Source organism: Leptopilina boulardi, unplaced genomic scaffold (assembly GCF_019393585.1).
Source record: "Leptopilina boulardi isolate dan_hultmark-lab unplaced genomic scaffold, ZJU_Lbou_2.1 LbouV2_278, whole genome shotgun sequence".
Taxonomy (NCBI): Eukaryota; Metazoa; Arthropoda; class Insecta; order Hymenoptera; family Figitidae; genus Leptopilina; species Leptopilina boulardi.
The window spans coordinates 3578246-3605102 of record NW_026137838.1 but is presented as its reverse complement, the minus strand read 5'-3'; the positions used below and the strand labels follow the sequence as shown (position 1 = coordinate 3605102).

The 26857-nt window shown below is 24.9% G+C and overlaps 2 protein-coding genes across 3 annotated transcripts in view; both read left to right on the top strand.

The window, feature by feature from the left end:
* LOC127281957 (discoidin domain-containing receptor tyrosine kinase B) overlaps nt 1–26857 on the top strand; it is a 395594-nt gene that overhangs the window by 300781 nt on the left and 67956 nt on the right. The window contains exon 8 of the mRNA XM_051305982.1: nt 16468–16699. Within this exon, the coding sequence (XP_051161939.1) occupies nt 16468–16699 (232 nt within the window). The remainder of the gene's footprint in view (nt 1–16467; nt 16700–26857) is intronic.
* Nucleotides 2106–3464, top strand: LOC127281962 (uncharacterized). Of its 2 annotated transcripts, XM_051305988.1 has the most exons (8): nt 2106–2246; nt 2395–2463; nt 2539–2604; nt 2742–2792; nt 2867–2935; nt 3015–3059; nt 3160–3207; nt 3301–3464. In XM_051305988.1, the coding sequence occupies exons 1-8, from the start codon at nt 2148–2150 to the stop codon at nt 3352–3354; spliced, it is 501 nt and encodes a 166-aa protein (XP_051161945.1). In that variant the 5' UTR covers nt 2106–2147; the 3' UTR covers nt 3355–3464. The 2 variants fall into 2 exon arrangements, with proteins under 2 accessions (XP_051161945.1, XP_051161946.1); XM_051305989.1 differs by lacking the exon at nt 3160–3207.

Below are 26857 nucleotides of genomic sequence, written 5' to 3'. Positions count from 1 at the left end.
GCAATTTTCCATATTTGAAAATAGAAATAAATTTTTTTTTATTTTATATAAATAAAATAAAAGAATTATTATTAATTGAAAAAAAACAGAAATATTTCGGCGCTATTTTTAAAATTTACCAATCTCGATTTTTCTTGATAATTTTTGATTGGTCAAATTTTGAAAATCGCGCCAAAATCTTTTTCTAGGTTATGTTTGTTCGGACATTTGCAATTTCGGTGAAATGAAAAATTGGCTTTTTAAGAATTTGTACAAATAAAAATTCGTGCAAATAAAAATTCAAACAAATAAAAATTCAAAGAAATGAAAATTCGGGAAATTAGAAAATTTTGAAATTTAAAAATTCGTACAAATAAAAATTCAAAGAAATAAAAATTCGGGAAATTAGAAAATTTTGAAATTTAAAAATTCGTATAAATAAAAATTCTGTTGAATGAAAATTATGCTAAATAAAAATTCGGTTAAATTAGAATTCGTTTAAATAAAAAATTGGATTAAAAAGAAATTCTGTGAAATAAAAATTCTGCCAAAAAGTATCTAAAAATTTTTTTAAGTAAAAATTGGTTTAAAAATAATTTTTTTAGTTTTTTACCATCGAATCACTGAAAAAGAAAGATCGATATAATTGCTTGGAAAAATTTACGGCTCGAGTGTCTCTATATATATAACACCAATATATATATATATATATATATATATATATATTATATATACAATGGAGCTTGCTTTAATACAGATTTATGAGACCCTTAATAGTTAGAAGCCTGGCATCTAATACAGGTATTATACTGAAAATTTACACGAAATTGGATGTAATTTGTAAATCTCATACGCATTTCTGTTTCTTGTAGCGCAACTTGGAATAATATCAAGAATATCCAAAAATATTATTTACTTAAAAATATATTTATTATTTATTTTAATTATCGCAAAAGCACAAAAAAAAAAAAAAAATGTTGAAGAAAAATAATTACGTTTTTTGCTCAAAAGGAATATTTAAATGAAAATTAAATGTGCAATTTCTTCTTATAGTGAGCAGCGCCCTTTTAAACAAGATGATTCACTTGTTGGAAATTTCCTTTAAAGCTTAAGTAGAGATAAGAAATAAGAATTAACATAGTCGTTAAGATGAAACTGGGTTACTTGGAAAACAACAGCTCCTTGTGCATAAAATCTTGTCAACGAATTAAATTATTTTCCTAATTGATATGCACCCTTTTATACTAATAAATTGGTTATTTTTCTTTTTTTTTTGTACTTATATAATAAGTCTTGTCATTATAATTGAAAATATCTTTCATTTAATTTTGCAAAGCTTTATCTAATTTATACAAGAAAAAAAATATATAAAAAAAATATTTAAAAAAAATATTAAAAAAAAAATAAAAAAATATATATAAAAATACAAAAATATATATAAAAATAAAAAAATATATTATACAATATATAAATTAGATAATTTTCTATTTTTCAAGAATTGGATTTTTTTTCACTCTGATTACATAATTTTCAATTGAAATATGTAAATTATATAATAAGGCGTCACGTGTCGCGACATTAATCTTAAATCTATATTTGAATGTTAAATATAAATAACTATTCAATTTTTTTTATAAACGTCAGTAGTAAAAAATTTCCAACATTTATAATTTTATGAATAAATTAATATTTATTTCATTTAATTTTTTATTATTTACTTTATTTTTTATTTTTACAAACAAGTTTTAATAACGTTTTTAATAATTTTGAAGGTTTTTCTTAAAAATTTTGTATTTATTTTTCATTTTATTTTTCTGTAACTGTTATGTGGTAGTTAAATATTTGTGTATTACGTATGAAATTTCAAAACTTAATCCAATTTTTATGAAAAAATAGACATTTTGTTAAATAATAATTGAGTTAAATAAATGAAAAAAAAAAAAATTTCGTCAATATGACTATACTTCAATGGAATTTACCTCAATAGTTATAAAAATGTGAAAATTATTTATATATTTCAATATTTGATATTTAATATCTGATCATAATTTACATGAAATATATTGATTAAATTATGTAACATTAGTATTTAAAAATGAGCAATGCGATATCGGGTCACATTTTATTTTTTTTTGAACATCTTTTATATAGTCAATTATTTTCAATAAATGAAATATAGTCTAAACATGTCTAGATCTTCAAAAATTATTTTCTTAATTGTCTCTCTTCTAGTTTTAATAGAAATCAGTTTCTCACTTCCCACTAAGGTAAGTAACAAAAATTAATAGAATTCTATTTTTCCTAATTTTTCTCTAACCAATAAAAAAAAAATAGTCAGAAAAAAATTAATTTTTTTTTTACTTATTTAAAAATTTTTTTCGAAATGCTAAAAATTATTTAAATTTTTTCTTTCAGTCTAACAAAAATGATAAAAATTATTTTTTTCAATTGGAACACATCAGTGAGAAGATTTTAAATAAATTGGTACATATCTATTTTTTTGTTAATAATTAATAAAATTTAAAATAAAATTTTTTAATTGAAAAATAATTTTTTTAGTCTCATGACGATTTATATAAAATTGCTTTCCATTGGATGAAATTACAAGAGTTGATTTCAAATAAGGTAACAACTATTTTGTCAACAAATACTATTTATTAATATAATAACGTGATTTTAATTTTTAATAAATAAATAAATTAATTAATTAATTAATAATTTTATCAAAATAAATTTTTTCATAATTTAATTTTGACTTTCAGTCTCATAAAAAATTGAAACGAGAAGCACTTGCTTGGTTAAGAAGAAAAAAGGTAGTTTTTTATTTTCAAAAAATTTACATAAAATTTAAAATTTTTTTTACAACTTAAATAATTTTTTTCTCCAGATTTTGAACCAAGTTAGTAAAATGTCTTTGGATATGTTAAAGTCAAGTGTTATTAATTTAGAAAATAAGGTACTGACTATTGCAAATTAATTAAAAAAATAAAATTCATACAATAATAAATAAAATATTAAATTTTTGTTATTTTCAGTCAAAAAATAATGAAGATTCAGAAGAAAGCGATTTAATAATCAAGGTGAATATACTTTAATTCAGAATTTAATTATTTATTAATATTAAAAAATATTATAATAAAATATTGTAAAAAAAAAATATTATTAAATATTATTTTCTAGTTAAATAAAGAAAGCAGGTTAGAACAACTAAATTTGTCATTAATTAATGTACGTAATCATTTTTTAAAAATATTAACTAAACAAAAAAGATCTGAAATTATTTTTTAATGAATTTAAATTAACATTGTTCTTCTTTTTCAGTTATCAACCGATTATTCTTCATCAAACAATGGACTTATATCATCTGAACACTGAACAACATTTCTAGTATTTTACAAACAAATTACTAAAATGTATATTATTGTTATTAACTTTTTTTTTGTTTTCATTGATAAAAATAAAAATTAAAAAAAATTATAAACACATTTTTTGCATTTCTATATTATAATCATTGATCTAAATCTATTAGTTAAAAAGTTGATTCAAAATTATCCATCGACTTTTTTTTGGCAAAAATTTTTTTATATTATTTTGCATTTTAGTAACAATAATTTTTTTTTTTACTAAAGTTCTAATAAAAAAAATACTAAAAATTAGTAGCAAATTTTCATTTTTAAATAAGTCAACGACTTGAAGTTTTTTTTTATTTAATTCAATTTTAAATTTTTCTAATTAAATATCTTTTTATATTTATATATGTTAAAATTATGCTTGAAGAATAATACGATGAACTTGAAGAATAATACAATGAACTTGAAGAATAATGAAGTAGAATACAATGGAACTTGATATAAAAAATTATTAAACAACCTTCTTAAAATATAATTGATGAACGTTGGTAAATATTTAAAAAGCATATCAAAAGAAATAATTAATTTTTTTTTACATTTTTTCAAAAATACGATAGGAATATATTTACTATATATTTAATATGGATAATAATTTGTATTAAAAATTGTATGTTTTTTACATTTAGTGTTTAATATATTATTTTTTTAAAGAATAATAATAATAGTAATAAGAATAATAATAATAATTATTATTATTATAAATTATAATAATTTTTATTCTTATAATTATTATAAATAATTATTTATATATTTATATTATTTATTTATATTTTTATATTTTTATATTTTTATATTTATATATTTATTTATAAAACATAATAATTATTATTAATTATAATAATTATAATTTATTAATGATATACAAATTATTATGGAAAAAAAAAATTTTACCTGAAACAGCGATAAGTTTCACTGGAACAGTGAAATATTTCACTAAAACAGCGAAAGTTTTTGCTATTCTAGAGAAACATATTACTTGTTCTAGAGAAAGATTTTTTTTTCCAAGTATATTAGTATTATAATTTATAATTTTTTTTTTTAAATACATAATTTACATTATTGTTTAATTAATAAAATATATATATATATATATATAGACATACAACTAGAATAAAAAATATCTTATTAAATAGTACAATTATTATTATTGCGTGTTTAATTATAATATATTTAAAAATTCATATGTATTAATTATTAATAAATAACAGACTGATTTAATATTGACATTCCGCCAATGTTTGACATTATTTTGCGTCTGTTACACACGTGTGGTAACTGTACTGAATACATTATACTCAACATATATTTGTATATACTGAGCTGAATGTCTTCTCTTTCTATCTAATGCACATGTTACCATGAAAATGTAAAAAAAAAAATAAATTAGTTTAATAATTATTTTATTAATTTATTAATTTTCAAATTTTATTATTATTTTAATTATTATTATTTTATTGTTATTTAATTATTATTTAATTATTTTATTATTATTTAATAATTATTTTATTATTATTATTTATAATAATTATTTATAATAATTTTTTTTTAGTAAAGTTTCTATGATAAAAATTCTATTTTATAATAATTATTATTTTCTTAATGTAGGACTCTAAAAATTAAAAAAAGAATTAATCGGAATTCCGTTGGAAGTTCCGACGGAATTCTTGTGGAATCTGCAAGGGCACTTTCCGGGGAATCTTTGCAAGTGGATTCAGTTATTTATCATTCGCCTTTTATTGCCCGAATTTTCAAATAAAAAAATAGATTAGTCAAAGAAAAAAAAAAAAAATTGTCAAAGAATTTTTTTTTTTAAATTGTCTACCATTTTAAATCGTAGAAATGGAATTTAAAAAAAAAACAGTAAAAAAAGAATTTTTATTTTACTTTCCTGAATATAAAAAAAAAAAAAAAAATGAAAACCCCTCGCCTCTGAAAAATACCTTCAATGATTATATTATGTAATCTCGTTTTGCTTTCTAACTCATCTCAATTTTCCACTTATTATTTTTGATCCTCTGGGAAAAATTTATATGGCCAGGAAATAAAGAAAATGGATAGTTATTTCTTTTCTCGAAAAGAATGACAAAAATTGTATAAGCACTCAAATCCTTTTCTTTTTTTTTCTCTTTGCGGTTTGGAAGCACTTTTAGTTCCACCATCATATCATCATCTTGAGAAAGTTACTTTTTTTTTTTTTTTTTTTTTCAAAGAGAGAAAGAGAGGTGTATGGCTTTTGTTTTTTGAGAGCAATCGTGCGATAGAGATCGACAATTTCGTTCCGCCGCAGAGAAACCAATCTCTCTATTGGACGATTTGTGTAGAAAAGAGAGTCTGGGCTATAGGCAATGTGCACGTCCCGTCAGCGACGTTGAGAACGTTTTAATATCGCCCGCAGTCTCCATGGTAGCGTGGCCCCCCTTCCAAAAAAAAAAAAAAAATCCCATCCCACCGATCTCTATTGCCGTCCAAACTCTTTTCTCTTTTACCCGATCTTTTCTTTTTTACCTCTGTCTTTCTCTCTTTCTCGTAGGGAAAATGTATTAAAGAAAAATGGAAAAAAAAAAAAAATTGGTCGAGCAACGGTCACTTTCACGGATCATTTGCTTAATGGTATATTCGGCATCAAATTCCCCGCATATTCGATAACCGTTCGTACCTAATCGAGATTTTGACCTCGGCAATTTTTTCTCTCTCTCTCTCTCTCTCTCAATATTTTTTGAAAAATTTTATTCAATGACCGGAATTTCAATAATTTGAGGGAAAATTTAAATGTAAAATTTTTTAAATTTAAATTATTACATTGAAAAAATGTAAATCTCAATTTTAATTTAAGAATATTTTCTCTCTGAATTTGAATTTGAATTGGATTAAATTGGAAAATATTAAATATAATTTAAAATATTCAAATTAGTTATTAATTTTAAATTGCTATTGAATTAGTTAAATTTTACTAATTCGATAGTAAACATTTTTTTAGAGTTTAGAATTAGAATTAGTAAAATTTTTAACTAATTTCAATTAGTTAATTAATTTTTGCTATTGAATTAGTTAAATTTTAATAAATTGATACTAAACATTTTTTTACTATTAATTGGTTAAATTTTACTAATTTAAAAGCAAACAGTTATTTATTAATACAAATTTTACTAATTCCATAGTAAAATTTTTTTATTTACTATCAACTAGTTAAATTTTACTTATTAAAATTAGTTAAATTTATTACTAATTCACTAAAATTAATTAGAATTAGTAAAATTTTTAACTAATTTGAATTAACTGCTTAATTTTTCCTATTGAATTAGTTAAATTTTAATAAATCGATAATAAAATTATTTTTTTACTATTAATTAGTTAAATTTTACTAATTCAAAAGCAAACAGTGAATCCCTAATTTAAATAGGTTAAACTTTTTACTAATTCAGTGATATTTATTAGAATTAGTAAAATTTGAATTCCTGACTCACTTTTTGCTATTGAATTAGTTAAATTTTACTAATTCGATAGTAAACATTTTTTTTAGAGTTAATTAATATTAATTGGTTAAATTTTTCTAATTTAAAAGGCAAAAAGTTAATCACTTATTAAAATTAGTTAAAATTTACTAATTCAGTAAAATTAATTAGAATTAATAAAAATTGTAACTAATTTCAATTAGTTAATTAATTTTTGCTATTGAATTAGTTAAATTTTAATAAATTGATACTAAACATTTTTTTTACTATTAATTGGTTAAATTTTACTAATTTAAAAGCAAAAAGTTATTTATTAATTCAAATTTTACTAATTCCATAGTAAAATTTTTTTATTTACTTCAACTAGTTAAATTTTACTTATTAGAATTAGTTAAATTTTGTACTAATTCACTAGAATTAATTAGAATTAGTAAAATTTTTAACTAATTTGAATTAACTGCTTAATTTTTCCTATTGAATTAGTTAAATATTAATAAATCGATACTAAAATTTTGTTTACTATTAATTAGTTAAATTATACTAATTCGATAGTAAACATTTTTTTTAGAGTTAATTAATATTAATTGGTTAAATTTTACTATTTAAAAGGCAAAAAGTTAATTACTTATTAAAATTAGTTAAAATTTACTAATTCAGTAAAATTAATTAGAATTAATAAAAATTGTAACTAATTTCAATTAGTTAATTAATTTTTGCTATTGAATTAGTTAAATTTTAATAAATTGATACTAAACATTTTTTTTACTATTAATTGGTTAAATTTTACTAATTTAAAAGCAAAAAGTTATTTATTTATTCAAATTTTAATAATTCCATAGTAAAATTATTTTATTTACTATCAATTAGTTAAATTTTACTTATTAAAATTAGTTAAATTTTTTAATAATTCACTAAAATTAATAAGAATTAGTAAAATTTTTAACTAATTTGAATTAACTGCTTAATTTTTCGTATTGAATAAGTTAAATTTTAATAAATCGATACTAAAATTTTGTTTACTATTAATTAGTTAAATTTTACTAATTTGATAGTAAACATTTTTTTAGAGTTAATTAATAATAATTGGTTAAATGTTACTAATTTAAAAGGCAAAAAGTTAATCACTTATTAAAATTTTTTTAAAATTTACTAATTCAGTAAAATTAATTAGAATTAATAAAAATTGTAACTAATTTCAATTAGTTAATTAATTTTTGCTATTGAATTAGTTAAATTTTAATAAATTGATACTAAACGTTTTTTTACTATTAATTAGTTAAATTTTACTAACTTAAAAGCAAAAAGTTATTTATTAATTCAAATTTTACTAATTCCATAGTAAAATTTTTTTATTTACTATCAACTAGTTAAATTTTACTTATTAAAATTAGTTAAATTTTTTACTAATTCACTAAAATTAATTAGAATTAGTAAAATTTTTAACTAATTTGAATTAACTGCTTAATTTTTCCTATTGAATTAGTTAAATTTTAATAAATCGTTACTAAAATTTTGTTTTACTATTAATTAGTTAAATTTTACTAATTCAAAAGCAAACAGTGAATCCTTAATTTAAATAAGTTAAACTTTTTACTAATTCAGTGATATTTATTAGAATTAGTAAAAATTTTGACTAATTTGAATTAGTAAAATTTAACTAATTGATAGTAAAAAAAATGTTGACTATAGAATTAGTAAAATTTAAATGAATGAGTAACTGTTTGCTTCTGAATTAATAAAATTTAACTAATTAATAGTAAAAAAAAAAAAACTTTTGGTTAGCGAATTAGTAAAATTTGAATTCCTGACTTACGTTTTAATTTTATATTAGTTAAATTTTACAAATTCGATAGTAAATTTTTGTTTATTATTAATTACCTAAATTTTAATAATTACTCTCTAAATCTGAATTAGTAAAAATGTTTACTAATTTGAATTAGTGACTCACTTTTTGCTTATGGATTAGTTAAATTTTACTAATTGTTAGTAAAAGTTACTAATAATTAGTAAAATTCAACTAATTCTAAAGCAAAAAGTAAGTCACTAATTTAAATTAGTAAACATTTTTACTAATTCAGTTTTAGAGAGTAAAAAGTAAATAACTTATTCATATTGGTTAAAATTAGTAATTCACTTTTTGCCCTTAAATTAGTTAAATTTTAAAAAATCTAATAGTAAAAATTGTTTTACTATTAATTATTTTAAGTTTTACTAAAATTTTACTAAAATTAAATTTTAAAGTATAAAATTACTTAATTTTTTTTCAATTTTTAAATTAATATAAATTTATTATTAATAATAAATTCTAAATTTTCTTAGAAAAAGAGAAATTAATTTTAATTATCAATTTGGATTTTGAATGTCAATTGAAATTTGCAATCTGCATAATATGCCTATAATTTCAATGCAAGTCTGAATTTCCATACATCATACACCTTAATTAGCCTAATTCCCTTACCTATACTATAATTAATTCCATTACACACTTGCCCTCAAACGTCTAAATTGTGTAAATTATAACAACAAACAGACAAATATTTGTTTGTTTTTTTTACCATTTCACCAAAAAAAATACAAATGTTAATATAAGCAAAATATGAACAATATTTTTTCTAAAATTTTAATATTAAAAAAATGTTTAAAAAAAAAAATTTTAATTTCTGATATATAAATTCTAAATAGTTACTTGTATTCTAGAAAGTAGATTATTGAAAAAAAAATAAATAAAAAACATTAGAAATGATAAATTAAAAAAAATAAAAAAATTTAATAAACCATATATATGGAAAGAGGCGAATAACAAAAATGCATTTCACTGCTTTTATCTCGGATTTTTTTTTTTTTTTTTTTTTTGAAAATACTGTTGTGTTGCAAAAAAAAAGGTTTTTTAGAATCACGAAATAAAATATATACCTTGAATGGAGTAATACCACTCGAGTGACAGGCATTTTTAAAGCTTTTTTCCTTCTCTATATTCCAATTTTTATTTTATAAATATGTAAGCTAAAATTTAGTAAAAAAAAAAATTTTTGTTTGGACTCCAATCATCAGTCATGGTACATAATTACTGTTGGCATTAGTCTTCATCAAATTCTTTAAAAAAAAAAAAAAAGAGGTATTTTATCAAGTGAGGACATCGTGGCGCCCCTAACGAGTCTACATAACTGCTGTGTTATCATCAGGATCCCCCTATTATGGAGACATTTAATTAGTTTTTACCGACGCACGTAACCCAAAGATAATAGAAGTAAGCCACCTCACTCCCTCTCTCTCTCACTCTCTTTTTTTTTCTTTCCTTTTTTTTTCCCTCGACACTATATTCCATTCCGTTTTCTCTACCTCACGCTCAAGCATTCTGAATATGAATACAGGAAGTCATGCCACTGAAAGAAAGCAATAACATTCTCTAGTAAAAAAATAAATGCTAAAAATTGGTTGAAATTTTTATTTTTCACAAAAAAAAATTCTAAAAAGAGCAATAATCTCTTTTATCCAATTTTTTTGTTGTATATACACTGTAAAAAGAAGGTACTAAAATAGTACCAATTTTAGGTATTAAAATAGAACCAAAAGGCAATTTAGTACCTAAAGTTGGTATTAATTTAATACCTCTCGTTTTACAGTGTATGAAAAAATTTTATTTCCCCATTTTTATGTGCGAATAAAAAAAAAATTTTTTTTAAATAAATTTTTTTAAAAATAAATTATTTTAAAAATAATTTTTTTTAAAAATAAATTATTTTAAAAATAAATTTTTTTAAAATAGTAATTAGATTTGAAAGTAATAATTATTCTACAGTTATGAAAGTTGAGGTGAAAAAAAACAAACTTTTTTTTTAACGGGGAAACTTTTTTAATTTTAAAAATGTGCCAATACTATATACGAGGAAAATTACAATATTTTTATGAGATGAATGTTCAAAAACTTTTTATAAAGTAATTACATGATGACCTGCCTCAGAATAGTGTGTGTTTTTTCATGTAAATATAGCTAACTGAAAATTTTTTTTTTTTTTTTACTATTTTCTGAGAATATAGAGTCAGACAAATATATTTTGTTGACAAAATATTCATATAGTAGGGAAAAATTTTTAAAAAATAATTAAAATTAGAAAAATTGATTTGGAAAAATATTTCATTACAGCTAACAAAATTTGCTTGAGACAACAATAGTAATTTTTTTTTTGGTATTTATGAAACCAAACTATTTGGTTGAACTAAAAAATATTGGTTGAGTGTTTTTTTTGTATTTCTGTTTGACTAAAATCGACTTGTTCTACTCCTTAAAAAATACTTTATTCATTTTGTCTGACTAAAACCGACTTGTACTACTGACAAAATTAAAAAATTGGAAAAAGTTTGACTTGAGACGTACCTATACTACTTATTTTTTTGATACATTAATATGTCGTACTAAACATTTATCTTTACTACTGATTTTCTAAGGTATTCCTTCTGTCTGACTAAAAATCGACTTGTTCTACTTATTTGAAAAAAATTATTCATTCCGTCTGACTAAAACCGACCTGCACTACTTATTTGAAAAATGCTTTTATTCATTTTGTCTGACTAAAACCGACTTGTACTACTTAAAAAATATTTTATTCATTCTGTCTGACTAAACTGACGTGTACTACTGATAAAATTAAAAAATTGTGAAAAATCTGACTTGACACTTACCCATAATACTTATTTTATGATACGTCATTATGTCGGACTAAACATTTATTTATACTACTCAAAAAATTGCAAAAATATAGAAACTCGAAATGAAAAAAAATTTCCTAAAATAAATAGTCGGACTAAATTTTTACTTCTACTACTGATTTTCGAGTAAAATCTGACTAAAATAAATTTGACCTACTAGTAAAATTATAAAAAAAAATTAAAAAGTCTGTAATAAAATTACAAAAATGTATATATTTTGTTGACAAAATATTCATATGGTAGGGGAAATTTTTTAAAAAATAATTAAAATTAGAAAAATTGATTTGGAAAAATATTTCGTTACAGCTAACAAAATTTGCTTGAGATAACAATAATAATAATTTTTTTTGGTATTTACGAAACCAAACTATTTGGTTGAACTAAAAAATATTGGTTGAGTGTTTTTTTTTGTTGGCATAACAAAAATGTTTGTTTAGCATAACTGATTTTTTTTTGCTAGGGTAACAAAAATATTTGGTTAATCAAACTAATATTCTTTTTTTTGTAAAATTAAAAATTTTACTCTACTTTATTTCTTTTTAATTTTTCCTTATTTTATTATTTATTTATGACTAATTTAACGTTTAATTTATATATATATATATATCCAATTCCAATATTTCTGAATTTGGCTGTCATAACTAATTTTTGGTTAGGACAACAATTATTTGGTTTTTTAGACCAAATTATTTTATTGTTGTAACCAAATTTTATTTGGAATATAATAAAAGTTCAACCAAATAATTTTGTTGGCCTAACTAAATATTTCGTTGAGATAACTCTACAACTTTGTTTCAGCCAACCAAAATTTGGTTACGACAACCAAAATTTGGTTCCGACAACCAACATTTGGTTACGACAACCAAAATTTGGTTACGACAACCAACATTTGGTTACGACAACAAAAAATTGCCTAACCAAATGATTTTGTTGCAAACACAAAATATTTTTTTCAGTGGTAGATTCTAATCAATATCAATAATAATAATAATAATACTAATAACATTAATAATATTACTACTAATACTACTACTACTAATAATAATAATAATACTAATAATAATTTGTTAAATAAATAAATATATACATAGTTCAAAAGATAATGAACCTTCACTCTAAAATTGAGAGAGAGAGAGTCTTCTGATGCAGCTTAATTTTTAAAGAATGAATTCGGTTCTCTTTAAAGTTCCAGTAGAGAATGCAATCACCGCTAAAGTTAGAGGTGGGCAGAGAAGGGGAGGAGGAGGGGGGTTGGAAAAGGCGATAGACGTTGAGAAGTTTTCAATTCCACAGAAGGCTAAAGGTCGATTGGAGGAAGCAAGTGAAAGGATAACTGAGAACTCGGTCTCGACTAGTGCTCCAAATTGCTTGAACAGGAAAGACAACGAGGTTTTGTCCCTCTCTCTAAGTATACTCTTTCTTTTTCTATTTCTCTCTCTCTCTCTCTTTCTCTCACTTCTCCTTCTTTTTCTCTTGGTGTTGGTTGTCAGAGAGACAAGCTGAACGAAAATGAAAGCTCAAAAGAATGAATAAAAACAAAAGAATTACTCAGAGAAAATGAGAAAAAGAGACTGAATGAAATAGGAAAAAGTGTTTAAAAAAGAGAAGAATAAAAAAGAAAAAAGAAAAGTTCATAAATGATGTATTACAATGGAAATTCAGAAAAAAAAGAGGAATTAAATTTTGTTGTCGAATAAAAAAATGAAATAAAAAGAAACAGTTTAGAGATGGATGAAAAAATAAATAAATAAAATTACAAAAAGGCTGACTTGTCATTTACCTAAACTACTTATTTTTGATATTTTATTATGTCGGACTAAACATTTATTTGTACTAATGATTTTCTAATGTATTCATTCCGTCTGACTATAATTGACTTGTTCTACTCCTTAAAAAATACTTTATTCAATCCGTCTGACTAAAACCGACCTGTGCTACTCATTTAAAAAATACTTTTCTTCATTTTGTCTGACTAAAAATCGACTTGTTCTACTTATTTGAAAAAAATTTATTCATTCCGTCTGACTAAAATCGACTTGAACTACATAAAAAATACTTTATTCATTCTGTCTGAGTAAAACCGACTTGTACTACTGATAAAATTTAAAAAATTGTGAAAAGTCTGACTTGACACTTACCTATACTACTTATTTTATGATACATCATTATGTCGGACTAAACATTTATTTATACTACCCAAAAAATTGCAAAAATATAGAAACTCGAAATGAAAAAAATTTTTCTAAAATAAATAGTCGGAATAAATTTTTACTTCTACTACTGATTTTCGACTAAAATCTGACTAAAATAAATTTGACCTACTAGTAAAATTATAAAAAAAATTAAAAACTCTGTAATAAAATTACAAAAATGTAGAAAATAAAAATAAATTCTAATTGTCATAAAAAAATTTAATCTTTCGTTATTAAAAAAAAAAAAAATTGGGATATTCTCAAAATATGAACTTTTAGTGACATGTGTTGCTCTACACCGCAAAATGGAACGCTAATGTTCAGATATACATATATATATGTATATAGAAGAGATGCCTATTGCAAAATAACGAACGATCTTGGTTTCGAATTGTCGAGGCGGTAGTCCAATGTAGCACGTGATGGTAACGATCGTGGTCATTAGCAATGCTAATGTGGCTTTCGACTGATGAGATGGCACAATGCTATACTGGTTATGGTTCTACGTCTCATGGAAACTTGATGTATTTCCCCTTCAACAAGACCTAATATTAAAGGTCAATAAGATATATTCCGTGTCTGTAGTAAATTTTCCCACAAAAAAAAACATTATATTAAATTATAATCCAAAAATTTTAATTATATATTTCAAATTTGACATGAATTATTTTTGACACTTATTTATCTTCATTTAATATATTCTAGTATTCTCAAATGTAACGAATATTTTTTGATATAATAACTCATTAAAATTGATTTTCAGTATAATATATGAAATTTGCCTTTTGCTTTAAATGAGGGATAATTATATATTGTGGAGAATAGTTATAATTTTAAGCCACAGAGAAAATATTATGTACAGCGATTTTGACAAGCATTATTATTAATGAGACCCTTGAGGCAAGTTTTAAATGTTGCAAGACACAAAGATAATTCCATATATATATATATATAGGGAATTTATTATGTTAAAGTAATTAAGGTGGTTAGGCATTGTTAACGACTGCTGGCTAATTAACCGCAAACACTTTCATGTGAAATTCTCTTGAATATATATAGTTTGCAAATACCGGCTTGATAATAATACGGTCCTCGAAACGAAAATATAATCAGAATTACTCAAATGGATCACCCAAAAATTTTCAAAATGTAATTAATTTTCAATATTTTATTATTTACTTCTACTGTAATCAAAAATCCCCAAAAATATTTGATATTGAGAAACTTTTTTTTTTTATTTAAGACAAAAATTTAGAAAGTCTGAGATAATATTAACTTGTTCTACTAAAAAACTACTAAAAAAAATTACCAAACGTTTACAATTCTATCTGATCATTGACTTGTACTAGTGTAAATATTTTTAAAAAAAAGTATTTGTACTACTGACGGAAATAAAAATCTTTATAAGTCTGACAAAACATTTACCTGCACTACTGAAATTTTTTTTTTTAAATATTCGTTTTACTAAAGACAAAAAGTTCCGGTTGCTATAGTACCGCTTACTGTGGTACCAATTACTATGGTACCAGTTACGTTGGTACCAATTACTATGGTACCAGTTACCTTGGTACCAGTTACTTTGGTACCATTTAGTTAATGTGGTTCTAGTTACTTTGGTACCAGTTACATTGGTACCAGTTACGTTGGTACCAGTTATGTTGGTACCAATTACTATGGTACCAGTTACGTTGGTACCAATTACTATGGTACCAGTTACGTTGGTACCAATTACTATGGTTCCAGTTACGTTGGTACCAATTACTGTGGTACCAGTTACGTTAGTACCAACTACTATGGTACCAGTTACGTTGGTGCCATTTAGTTACTGAGGTACCAGTTACTGTGGTAGCAGTTAATGGGTACCAGGTACTTCGGTAACAGTTACGTTTGTGCCATTTAGTTACTGTGGTATCAGTTATTATGGTACAAGTTATTATGGTACCAGTTACTATGGTACCAGTTAAGTTGGTAACAATTACTTTGGTGTCATTTAGTTACTATGGTACCAGTTACATTGGTACCGGTTACTATAGGACCAGTTAAGTTGGTGCCATTTAGTTACTGAGGTACCAATTACGTTGGTACCAGTTACGTTGGTGCCATTTAGTTACTGTTGTACCAATTACTATGGTACCAGTTACGTTGGTGCCTTTTAGTTACTGTGGTACCAGTTACTTTGGTACCAGTTACTTCGGTACCCGTTACTACGGTAGCAGTTACTTTGGTACCAGTTACTATGGTACGAATTACTATGGTACCAGTTACTTTGGTGCCAGTTACTTTGGTGCCATTTAGTTACTATGGTACCAGTTACTTTAGTGCCATTTAGTTAGTGTGGTACCAGTTATTATGGTACCGGTTACTATGTTACCAGTTACGTTGGTACCAGTTACTTCGGTACCACTATTTTTCTTGTACTACTCATAGAATGAGAAAAATGTTAATGTCTGACTGAACATTTAGTTTTACTACTGTTCAAGACTCAATATAAATTTTTGGACACACAAAAATAAATTGCAAACCACTTTGAAATTTAAAAAAAAAATAAATTGTACTTCTGTTTTATTTTATACCCCGTGTATAAATTTCCCTATCAGGGCCCTAGTAGGAAATGAAACGCCACACCTGATCAGAACCACGGAACTCTGTAATAATTTTGATAATTAAGTAAAATTATAATTTTTTTTTTAAAAAATTACGAATATTTTTCTTTTTCTTTTCGAACAGATTAAGACAAGATAGAGGCGGTGGTGCCTGGTGTCCAAGAACAATGGTGACAAGTGAGGGAAAGGAATTTTTGGAAGTGAATCTTCACAATCCAAGGATAATAACGTCAAGTCGAACACAAGGGAGATTTGGCAATGGAAAAGGCGTCGAATACACGGAAGAATTCTTCATCGAATATTGGCGACCCAGCTTCAACAAGTGGGTGCGCTGGAGGAATCGTCATAGCATAGAGGTAAGTGCTTCGCTATTGCAATTGGTTGTACATTTTCTCGATATACACTTTCAATATATATATATGTGTACACAATTCTTCGAACAAGTAAAACTATATTGAGAAGAAAGAGAAAAAGACTATTGAATAATGTAGTAAGGGAGAATTTGATTATTCTCAACGAACTTGAACAACTCTATATATATATATATAGACAAAAACACAAGTCTATAGAAATATACAAAACGATGATCTGCTTTTACCTTTGAATATTTTGTTAAATACAGGAAAAAAGGGAGATAAATATACACTAAAAAATAATTTATTTAATTCAAATAAAAATTATTTGATTCAAGTAAATATTTATTATTGATTATAGTCAAGTAATTGAGTATTTTAATCAAATATATTTTTTTTCAGTGTAAATATAAAATAAATGTAGTTTAAGAAATAAAAAAAAAAAATTCGAATTAGTCTCTAATTAACCTATTTCAATTAGCTGCTGGACTTGGATATAATTACGAAACACCATATGTGCTAATCAACTTCTCTTTAGTATGATAATTCAATTCATTAGGCTATCAAAATCATCATTATGAGATAAGTGAACGATTCGCCTGCGGTGTTATAGCATTTCAGTAATTGTCATCATATAATGAATTTATAATTACAAGCGTTATTCACATTTATTTATTTTTTTTTTAAATATTCAGTCAGACTTAATTTTTTTTTTGTAATTTTATTAATAAACAAAATTGGTTTTAGTTAGATGGATTGACGGAATTAGTAAATCAGTAGTAAAATAAAATTTGCTAAATTATTAAATGTCTTAAAATATTATATTATATATCTTATGTATTTATTATGTCTGCCTAAAATCGATTCTTTCTACTTAAAAACTATACAAATGTTTGACTCAATATTTAGTTGTACTACTTATAAAATAACAAATTTTTATAATATTTTTAAAAGTATTTCAAGTAGTAAAAGTCAATGTTCGCCTTATTAGAATTTTTTTCTTCTTTCAGTAGTACAAGTAAATATTTAGCCAGGCTGTTTAAATTTTAGAAATTTTATCAGTAGTACAAATCAGTTTTAGTCAGACATAATAAATAGAAAAATTTAAAAAAGTAGTAAAAATAAATATTTAGTCAAACATAAGTATAATTTGCAAGTAGAACAGTTCGGTTTTAATCAGACATAATGAATTAGAAAATTAGTAGTAAAAATAAATGTTTAGTCCGACAAAATGACGTATCAAAAAATAAGTAGTATAGGTAAGTGTCAAGTCAGACTTTTTGCAAATTTTGTAATTTTATCAGTAGTACAAGTCAGTTTTAGTCAGATTTTTCGAATGTTTGTAATTTTACATAAAAATCGCAATGAGAAATTAATAATTACAATTCTCATTCATTTTTATGATAAAAAATTTTTTAGTCATATTTTTTTAATAAAAATATAACAAAACCTAAATCTCAGTATAATGCTTACAGAATTTACATTTTTATACATATACATAGCCACAAGTGTTTTGAATATTCTCACGAATGCGACATATAAATCGTTGCTAATAATTTTTACAAAAGCTTTCTCTCTCTCTCTCTCTCTCTCTCTCTCTCTCTCTCTCTCTCTGTCGCGGGCGCTCTCCTCTCGGAACATTTATTGTTATACAATAGACGTCACACTGATTTTGCTATTTACAAGCGCACTGGTTATTAATAATAATAATTTGTAAATCCGTGAATTCGTGGTTTTGCAACCAAGTCCATGAAAGGAATTTCTCATTTAATATTCATCGACGGTTGCGAATTAATTGGCACAGAATTTCTCCCCCTCGTAACTCAAGTCTTATATACATATATACATATTAAAAAAAGGGGAAAATATAAATTCTACAAAAATTTATTACATTCGTATAATTTTAAAAATTTTATTTTCCCCTTTTTCATCACTGTACAATGTATATACATTTTTTTTTAAATCTTTTATTACCTTTTAATAATCCGAATAATTGAAGCCATTTAAATATAATATATGGTGCTAATTGATTTCTATGAAATTTTAAAATTGATTCAAAAACTTTTATTTCAAAGAGAGAGAGAAAATAATTTTCAAATTAATTAAATAAAACTCAATTTAATTTCATTATAATTTAACTCACGTTTAGATATCACTTTCTCTAGCGATCAGATTACGAATTATTAAAATTCATATACTATATAAAATTTAAATGAAATAAAATTTAGATCCCACTAAATAAAATTGATGAATTTGGAAAAAGTTGCAAAAGTAGGAAATATATTGATATGAAAAGGACAAAATATATTTAAAATATATTTTAAGGTACCAGGTGCTGTGGTACCATTTAGTTACTATGGTACCAGTAACTTTCGTACTAGTTATATTGGTACCAGTAACTTTGGTACTAATTATGTTGGTACCAATTACTTTGGTACCAGTTACAATGGTACTAGTTACTATGGTACCAGTTACTGTGGTACCAGTTACTGTGGTACCAGTTACTGTGGTACCAGTTACTATGGTACCAGTTACTATGGTACCATTTACTATGGTACTAGTAACTTTAGTACCAGTAACTTTAGTACCAGTAACTTTAGTACCAGTAACTTTAAAACAAGTAACTTTAGTACCAGTTACTACGGTACCATTTAGTTACTATGGTACCAGTTACGTTGGTACCAATTACTATGGTACCAATTACTATGGTACCAGTTACTTTGGTGCCATTTAGTTACTGTGGTACCAGTTACTATGGTACGAATTACTATGGTACCAGTTACTTTGGTACCATTTAGTTACTATGGTACGAATTACTATGGTACCAGTTACTATGGTACCAGTTACTTTGGTGCCATTTAGTCACTATGGTACCAGTTACTATGGTACCAGTTACTATAGTACCAGTTACTACGGTACCGGTAACTATGGTACCAGTAAATTTAGTACCAGTTACTACGGTACCATTTAGTTACTATGGTACCAGCAACTTTGGTAATAGTTATGTTTGTACTAATTACTTTGGTACCGCTTACTATGGTACCAGTTACTTCGGTACCAGTTACGTTGCACAGTGGGAAAAAAATGACCCTCTGTGGACAAAAATCTACCGACAACACAAATCTTAACCGATTTTAATATTTTTTTTTTTTAAATACTCGGAGAGGTTTTTCCTGTAAAGCACAACTGCGATAAATTTGATTTATTTCAAACTAACCTTAAAAATGATACCTATATATAAAATTACGTTATTAGGATGGTTTAAAAAATAAAAAAATGATTAATTTTGATATAGCAGAGAGTATTGTGAACCCTTTTTGATCACTGAATGCGAATTTGACATTAAAATTGCAAAATTTTAAAATTCAAAATGGCGGGTGCAATATGGCAGGCAATGTTTTATAAAAGTCACCAAATTCACTCGAAAGTTGTTATTCAGGGGTTTTTAAGGTCGCTGGTTACGAATCTGAAGTCTGATTTCAAAAATTCAAAATTGCGGATCCAATATGGCGGATTAAAAAATTAAAAACTCATTGAATTTGCATGAAAGTTGTTACTTGGAGGTTTTTAGGGTCGCTGATTACGAATCTGAAGTCAAATTTCAAAAATTCAAAATGGCGGATCCAATATGGCGATCAAATTTTTAAAAAGTTATTAATTTTTTATTTTATATCCGCTATTTTGAATTTTGACAATTTAACATCAGATTCGTCATCAGCGACCCCGAAAACCCCCGAGTAACAAGTTTTAAGCAAATCTAGTGAATTTCAAATTTTTTTGATCGCCATATTGGATCCACCATTTTGAATTTTGGAAATGTGACATCGGATTCGTAATCAGCGACCCAAAAAACCCCCGTGTAACAACTTTCAAGCAAATCCAATTAGTTTTTGATTTTCTTATCCGCCATATTGGATCCGCCATTTTGAATTTTTGAAATTTGACTTCAGATTCGTAACCAGCGACCTTAAAAACCCCTGAATAACAACTTTCGAGTGAATTTGGTGACTTTTATAAAACATTGCCTGCCATATTGCATCCGCCATTTTGAATTTTAAAATTTTGCATTTTTAATGTCAAATTCGCATTCAGTGATCAAAAAGGGTTCACAATACTCTCTGCTGTATCAAAATTAATCATTTTTCCATTTTTTAAACCATCCTAATAACGTAATTTCATATATAGGTATCATTTTTAAGGTTAGTTTGAAAAAAATCAAATTTATCGCAGTTGTGCTTTACAGGAAAAACCTCTCCGAGTATTTTAAAAAAAAAAATATTAAAATCGGTTAAGATTTGTGTTGTCGGTAGATTTTTGTCCACAGAGGGTCATTTTTTTCCCACTGTGCGTTGGTGCCATTTATTTACTGTGGTACCAGTTACTATGGTACCGGTTGCTATGGTAACGGTTGTCATGGAATCTGTTACCATGGTAATCAAACTTATGTACAACGGACGGACGAACGTCAAAATGTAACTATATGGCTTTCGCTCCTGGGCCACGAAACCCTAAAAAAACGGTTATCCAATAAAATAGGAATATAATTTAAAAATGAAAAAGTAATAAAATCATTGAAAGAAAAAAACGAAGTGGAATATATAACTCATACATATGGCTCGAACTAAATTGAAGCTTTTCAAAGAATTTATTATTCGACCAGTGTTACAATTCAAGTGACGCTTTGATATTCGACAGCCGGCGATCTATATATAAGGTAAAAGAAGAATTTCCACACAGATTTATACTTAAAGTGAGAAGGAAAGTTTTCGCCCCCTAGTTTTAGAAAATGGAATCCAAAGGTGGAAGGAGATAGATATTTTTACATCTAGTCTCCAATCTACATAGCATCTTTCCATACCTTTTTCCCCTTATTCTCTCTCACCTCCCACCACCACCACCATCACCACTCTTTCTACTTTGAATACACAGCCAAGAACGTTGACGTTATCGCCTAGTTGTACGTGACCTGACCTTTGCCCTGACACTTTTCCCATATCGCCCGAGTCTCGTTAGGATGGCTTGTGAGAAAAAAAAATAAAATAAAGAAAAACGAAAAACGCTTATCGTATTTGGCTCTGAAAAATCTTTTTTATCATCTACAAAGATCGCTCTCTAAAATGCTATGGTTGAAGATTATCGTTTGACGATCCCAATTGTTCTGATCAGAAACTACTTTGATTCTATGAAGCCAAGTTGGAAAAGTACGTGAAAGTGAAGATATAAAGACAAAAAAAAAAGAAGAGAGAGAGAAAAAAAAGAAGAAATAGACATTTGCTGATCTCTACAATATCCCGGATTGACCGGATTTGTTCGCTTTGGAGATTCTGAGAAAATGCAAACTCATCTGCAAAAGAAATGCTTTAATATTCAAACACACATATATATATATATATATATATATATAAAGAAAATGTCCTTTGAAATTGGATTCGATTTATTGCCTTTTTGAAAAAGTTATAATTCAAAAAATATTTTAGTTTTTAAAAACTAAAAATTAGGTTAAACTCAAAATTTATTTATAATTATTAATTATAATAATATATAACAATAATTATAATAATGGTAATAATTATAATAATTCAAATATTGATAATAATTATAATAATTTAATTTTTATTCTAAATTTATATAATTCTAATTGATGCCTAAACATAACCAAGAAAGTAAACATAAAAAAAGTAGTTAAATGCAAAGAAAATTAAAAGTGTGAGCAATAAAAAAAAAGTAACTACTATGAATTCTTAGTTAAGGAATGCATATAGATATAACATCTAATCGTAAAAATAACCTAACAATTTGGTAAAAAAATTATTTCTAGGAAAAAGAAGAACAAACTCTTTTTTTTTTGTTGGGAAAAAAAAATTGTATATTAGGAGACACGTTCAAGCGATACGTTTCGAATTGGCTCAAATCTAGGTTTCTATTAATATGTACATATTCCCAATTTCTGATATAAATGGGGCATGTACATGCGTTCGTGCACACCACTGCTTTCAATCGCCAGATTTATCACTATGTGGAATTTCATTTCTCTATCCTTTATATAGTTCAATATAATATGAATATATAAATGCATTTCACGTTTATTTTTGCTTATTCTTATATATATATATATAAAAAAAGATAAAATTAAATATAAGAATAATATATTTCAATTCAGTTGTACGAAAATTGGAATACCATTAATGTTCCTAATTTGATTATAGCGCTATTTAAAGATTTAGTATTTCATTTGACTAAAAATAATAATCATTGATGAAATAAAACTAATAATAACTTTCTGAATATTACTTAATCATTCATTGATAAAATAAATTTGATTCTATATATATAGAGGTGTAAAAAATGACATTCACTAAAATATTAACTTGTACTGCTGACACAAATAAAAATATTTATAAACATGACTAAACATTGACTTGTACTACTGAAAATATTTTTAAAAATATAAAAAATAATTTTTTAATTTTATAAATAGTACCTACAGATAAATATTAAGTCAAACATTTGTAATTTTTTTAGTAGAACAAGTCGTTCTTAGTCAGACATAGTAAATACATTAAAAAATTAGTAATAAAATAAATATCTAGTCAGACTTTCAATACTTTTTCTACCAGTAGTACGAGTCGGTTTTAGTCAGACATAATGAATAAATTTTCCAAAGAGTAGTAAAAGTAAATGTTTAGTCAGACATAATGAGTTATTAGAAAATAAGTAGTGAAAATAAATATCTAGTCAGACATTATATACTTTTATCAGTAGTATAAGTCGGTTTCAGTCAGACATAATGAATAATATCTTTTAAAAACAGTAGTAATGGTAAATATTTAGTCAGACAATGAATTATTTAAACATAAGTAGTAGAAGTAAATATCTAGTCAGACGTTTTATAATTTTCTCAGTAGTACGAGTGGGTTTTAGTCAGACAGAATAAATACATTAAAGATCAGTAGTAAAAGTAAATAACAAGTCAAACGTTTTATAATTTTTTAATTTTACCAGTAGTACATGTCGGCTATTGTCAGACATAATAACTAAAATTTAAAAACAGTAGTACAAGTAAACATTTAGCCTGGCATTAAAAATATTATTAAATCAGTAGTAAAAGTAAATATCTAGTCAGACATTATATACTTTTATCAGTAGTACAAATCGGTTTCAGTCAGACATTATATACTTTTATCAGTGGTACAAATCGGTTTCAGTCAGACATAATGAATAATATCTTTAAAAAACAGTAGTAAAGGTAAATATTTAGTCAGGCCATGACTTATTTTAAAATAAGTAGTAGAAGTAAATATCTAGTCAGACGTTTTATAATTTTCTCAGTAGTACGAGTGGGTTTTAGTCAGACATAATAAATTCAATAAAAATCAGTAGTAAAAGTAAATATCAAGTCGGACGTTTTATAATTTTGTAATTTTACCAGTAGTACAAGTCGGCTATTGTCAGACATAATAACTAAAATTTTAAAACAGTAGTACAAGAAAATATTAGCCTGTCACTAAAAATATTATAAAATCAGTAGTAATAGTAAATATCTAGTCAGACATTTTATAATTTTATCAGTAGTAAAAATCGACTTCAGTCAGACATAATGAATAATATCTTTAAAAAACAGTAGTAAAGGTAAATATTTAGTCAGACAATGACTTATTTAAACATAAGTAGTAGAAGTAAATATCTAGTCAGACGTTTTTTAATTTTCTCAGTAGTACGAGTGAGTTTTAGTCAGACATAATAAATAAAGTCAAAAAATAGTAGTACAAATAAATGTTTAGTAAGACTTATCAAATTTCATCTAATTTTTCCAATATTATTAAAACTATTCACAATTTATAAAAATCCATTTTTTCGTTCTAAATAATTTTTATTTCCATTTTTACTAAAATTAACTTTAAATTTTGATATTTTAATTTTCACATTACATCTAATTCTATTGTTTTAATGTTTAGAGAATTGTTGAAATAGTTTTGTTCGAGAATTATAACTATTGCTCATGGTGAACAATTTCTCTTAATGCAAAGGTTCAACTGTTAAGGTGGTTTGTACAGAGTAGGTCTTTTGCTATTGTGTTAGTTTTGGGTGCGCAAAACGTAGATGTCCCTCTATATACATATATACATGCTTTCAGCCTGAGGGCATATTGTTGCAGAAACCCTTGCGCGTACTAACTTTCACCCGCGGGATTTATCGTGTCGCATCGCTGGGATTGTTATCATAAGAGACCAACCACGTCTTGTTTCTAGCTAAAATCCTCTTTCCCCCCTCTTTCTCCCTCTCATTCTATTTCTATTCCTCTCACTTCCTTCGTTACTTGGCTCACCACCAACTATTGTTTCACAATTTTCTCAAAAATTGGCTTTTTTAACGGGAAAAAAATAAGTTTCATTGAAACAGGAATTTATTTCACTAAAACAGGTAAAGTTTTCGTTATTCCAGAGAAACATATCATTGTTCTCGATAAAGATTTTGTTTCTTTTAAAATTATCTACATTTTTCTTTCTTATTTACGTTTTTTTAATATTTTATTCTATCGCAATCTCGATAACTTGTTTCTTTGTTTAAATTTATTTATTCACTAGAAACTAGAAGCAATTTTATGTTCGAAACAATGGAAACTTTTATACGAAGAAATATTATTTCAAACTCTGATTTCTTTCATTTTTTTTTAAGAGAGAGAGGGAAAAAAGTAGAATTAGTTCTAGTATGGCAAAAAAATTTTTTTTTCTCCTGCCCCCCATAGAAAAAGAAACTCGTCAAGAAGGTGGTAACAATGCCCAAAGGAGACGTAAAGCTGATACGAGAGGATTAGGAAGACGACCTTCGCCAAGTTCTGTCCGCGCTAATGAAACACGACCTCGGTTAGCTATTGTCTCTCTCTCTCTCTCTCTCTCTCTCTCTCTCTCTCTCTCTCTCTCTCTGTCTCTCTTCGTATATAGTGCGCCTGTATATCTATTTTGGTTTGTACACTATGGTCCAACATTTCTCCTTCTACAAGGTCTAATGAGACAGGTGATTTAGGAAATTGAGGTGTTCCTTCGATACGGTTACGCCTTCAGCTTGTTTCGAGAAATCTACTACATATATATATACAAGTTCATTGAGAGAAAAATACCACTAGAGAAAATCAAAGTTCATTGATTTTACAAGCGCAGATATTTTTTTTTTAAATTTCCCTTTTTAACATTTTAAACAATAAAATTATGTTCTTATTTTAAAAAAATTTTTTCTATAGTTACAAAAAAAAAGTATTTTTTATTTTAATTAATATTTAATGCCTTAAATTTACCTCTATTTTAAATGAGAAAATTCATTTACTGTAAAATAAAGTTAAAAAAAAATATTTTACAATCGTAATAGTCTATAGAAATTTTATTACTGAGAAAATAAAATAAAACTAATAAAACGTCTGACTAAATACTTGTTTGGTTTTTCAGTAGTATAAATTGGTTTTAGTCAGACATAATAAATACACTAGAAAATTAGTTGTAAAAAAATATCTAGTTAGATTTTAATACTTTTTTAATTTTATTAGTAGTAAAAGACGATTTTAGTCAGCCATAACGAACGTAGTATTAAAAAAACAGTAGAACAAGTAAATATATAGTCAGACTTTTCAATTTTTTGTCTTTTTATCAGTAGTACAAGTCAATTTTTATCAGAAATTAATTTTGTTATTTTTATCAGTACTACAAGTCGGATTTTGGTCATGACGATAATGACAAAAATTTTCAAAACAGTAGTAAAAGTAAATATTTAGTCAGACATAATGACTTTTTAGAAAATAAGTAGTAAAAGTAAATATGCAGTCAGGCATTTAATAATATTGTAATTTTATCAGTAGTACAAGTCGTTTTTAGTCAGACATGACAAAGAAAACATTTAATACAGTAGTAAAGGTAAATATCTAGGCAGACATTTTTTAATTTTTTAATATTATCAGTAGTAAAAGTAAATGGTTAGTCAGACATATTGAATAAAGTATGATAATAGTAGTAAAAGTTAATATTTAGTCAGACTAGTTAGAATATTAATTTTTAACAGTTAGACTTACAGAAAATAAGTAGTAGAAGTAAGTGTTTAGTCAGATATAATGACTTATTAGAAAATAAGTAGTAGGAGTAAATATGTAGTCATAAATTTTATTATTTTTTTAAT

Excerpts from the sequence above, each read along its gene's own strand:
- LOC127281962 (XM_051305988.1), top strand. The coding sequence starts at position 2,148 with ATGAAATATAGTCTAAACATGTCTAGATCTTCAAAAATTATTTTCTTA. Across the intron at positions 2,793-2,866 it reads CTTGGTTAAGAAGAAAAAAG|ATTTTGAACCAAGTTAGTAA; the intron begins GTAGTTTTTTAT and ends TTTTTTCTCCAG. Across the intron at positions 3,060-3,159 it reads AAAGCGATTTAATAATCAAG|TTAAATAAAGAAAGCAGGTT; the intron begins GTGAATATACTT and ends ATTATTTTCTAG.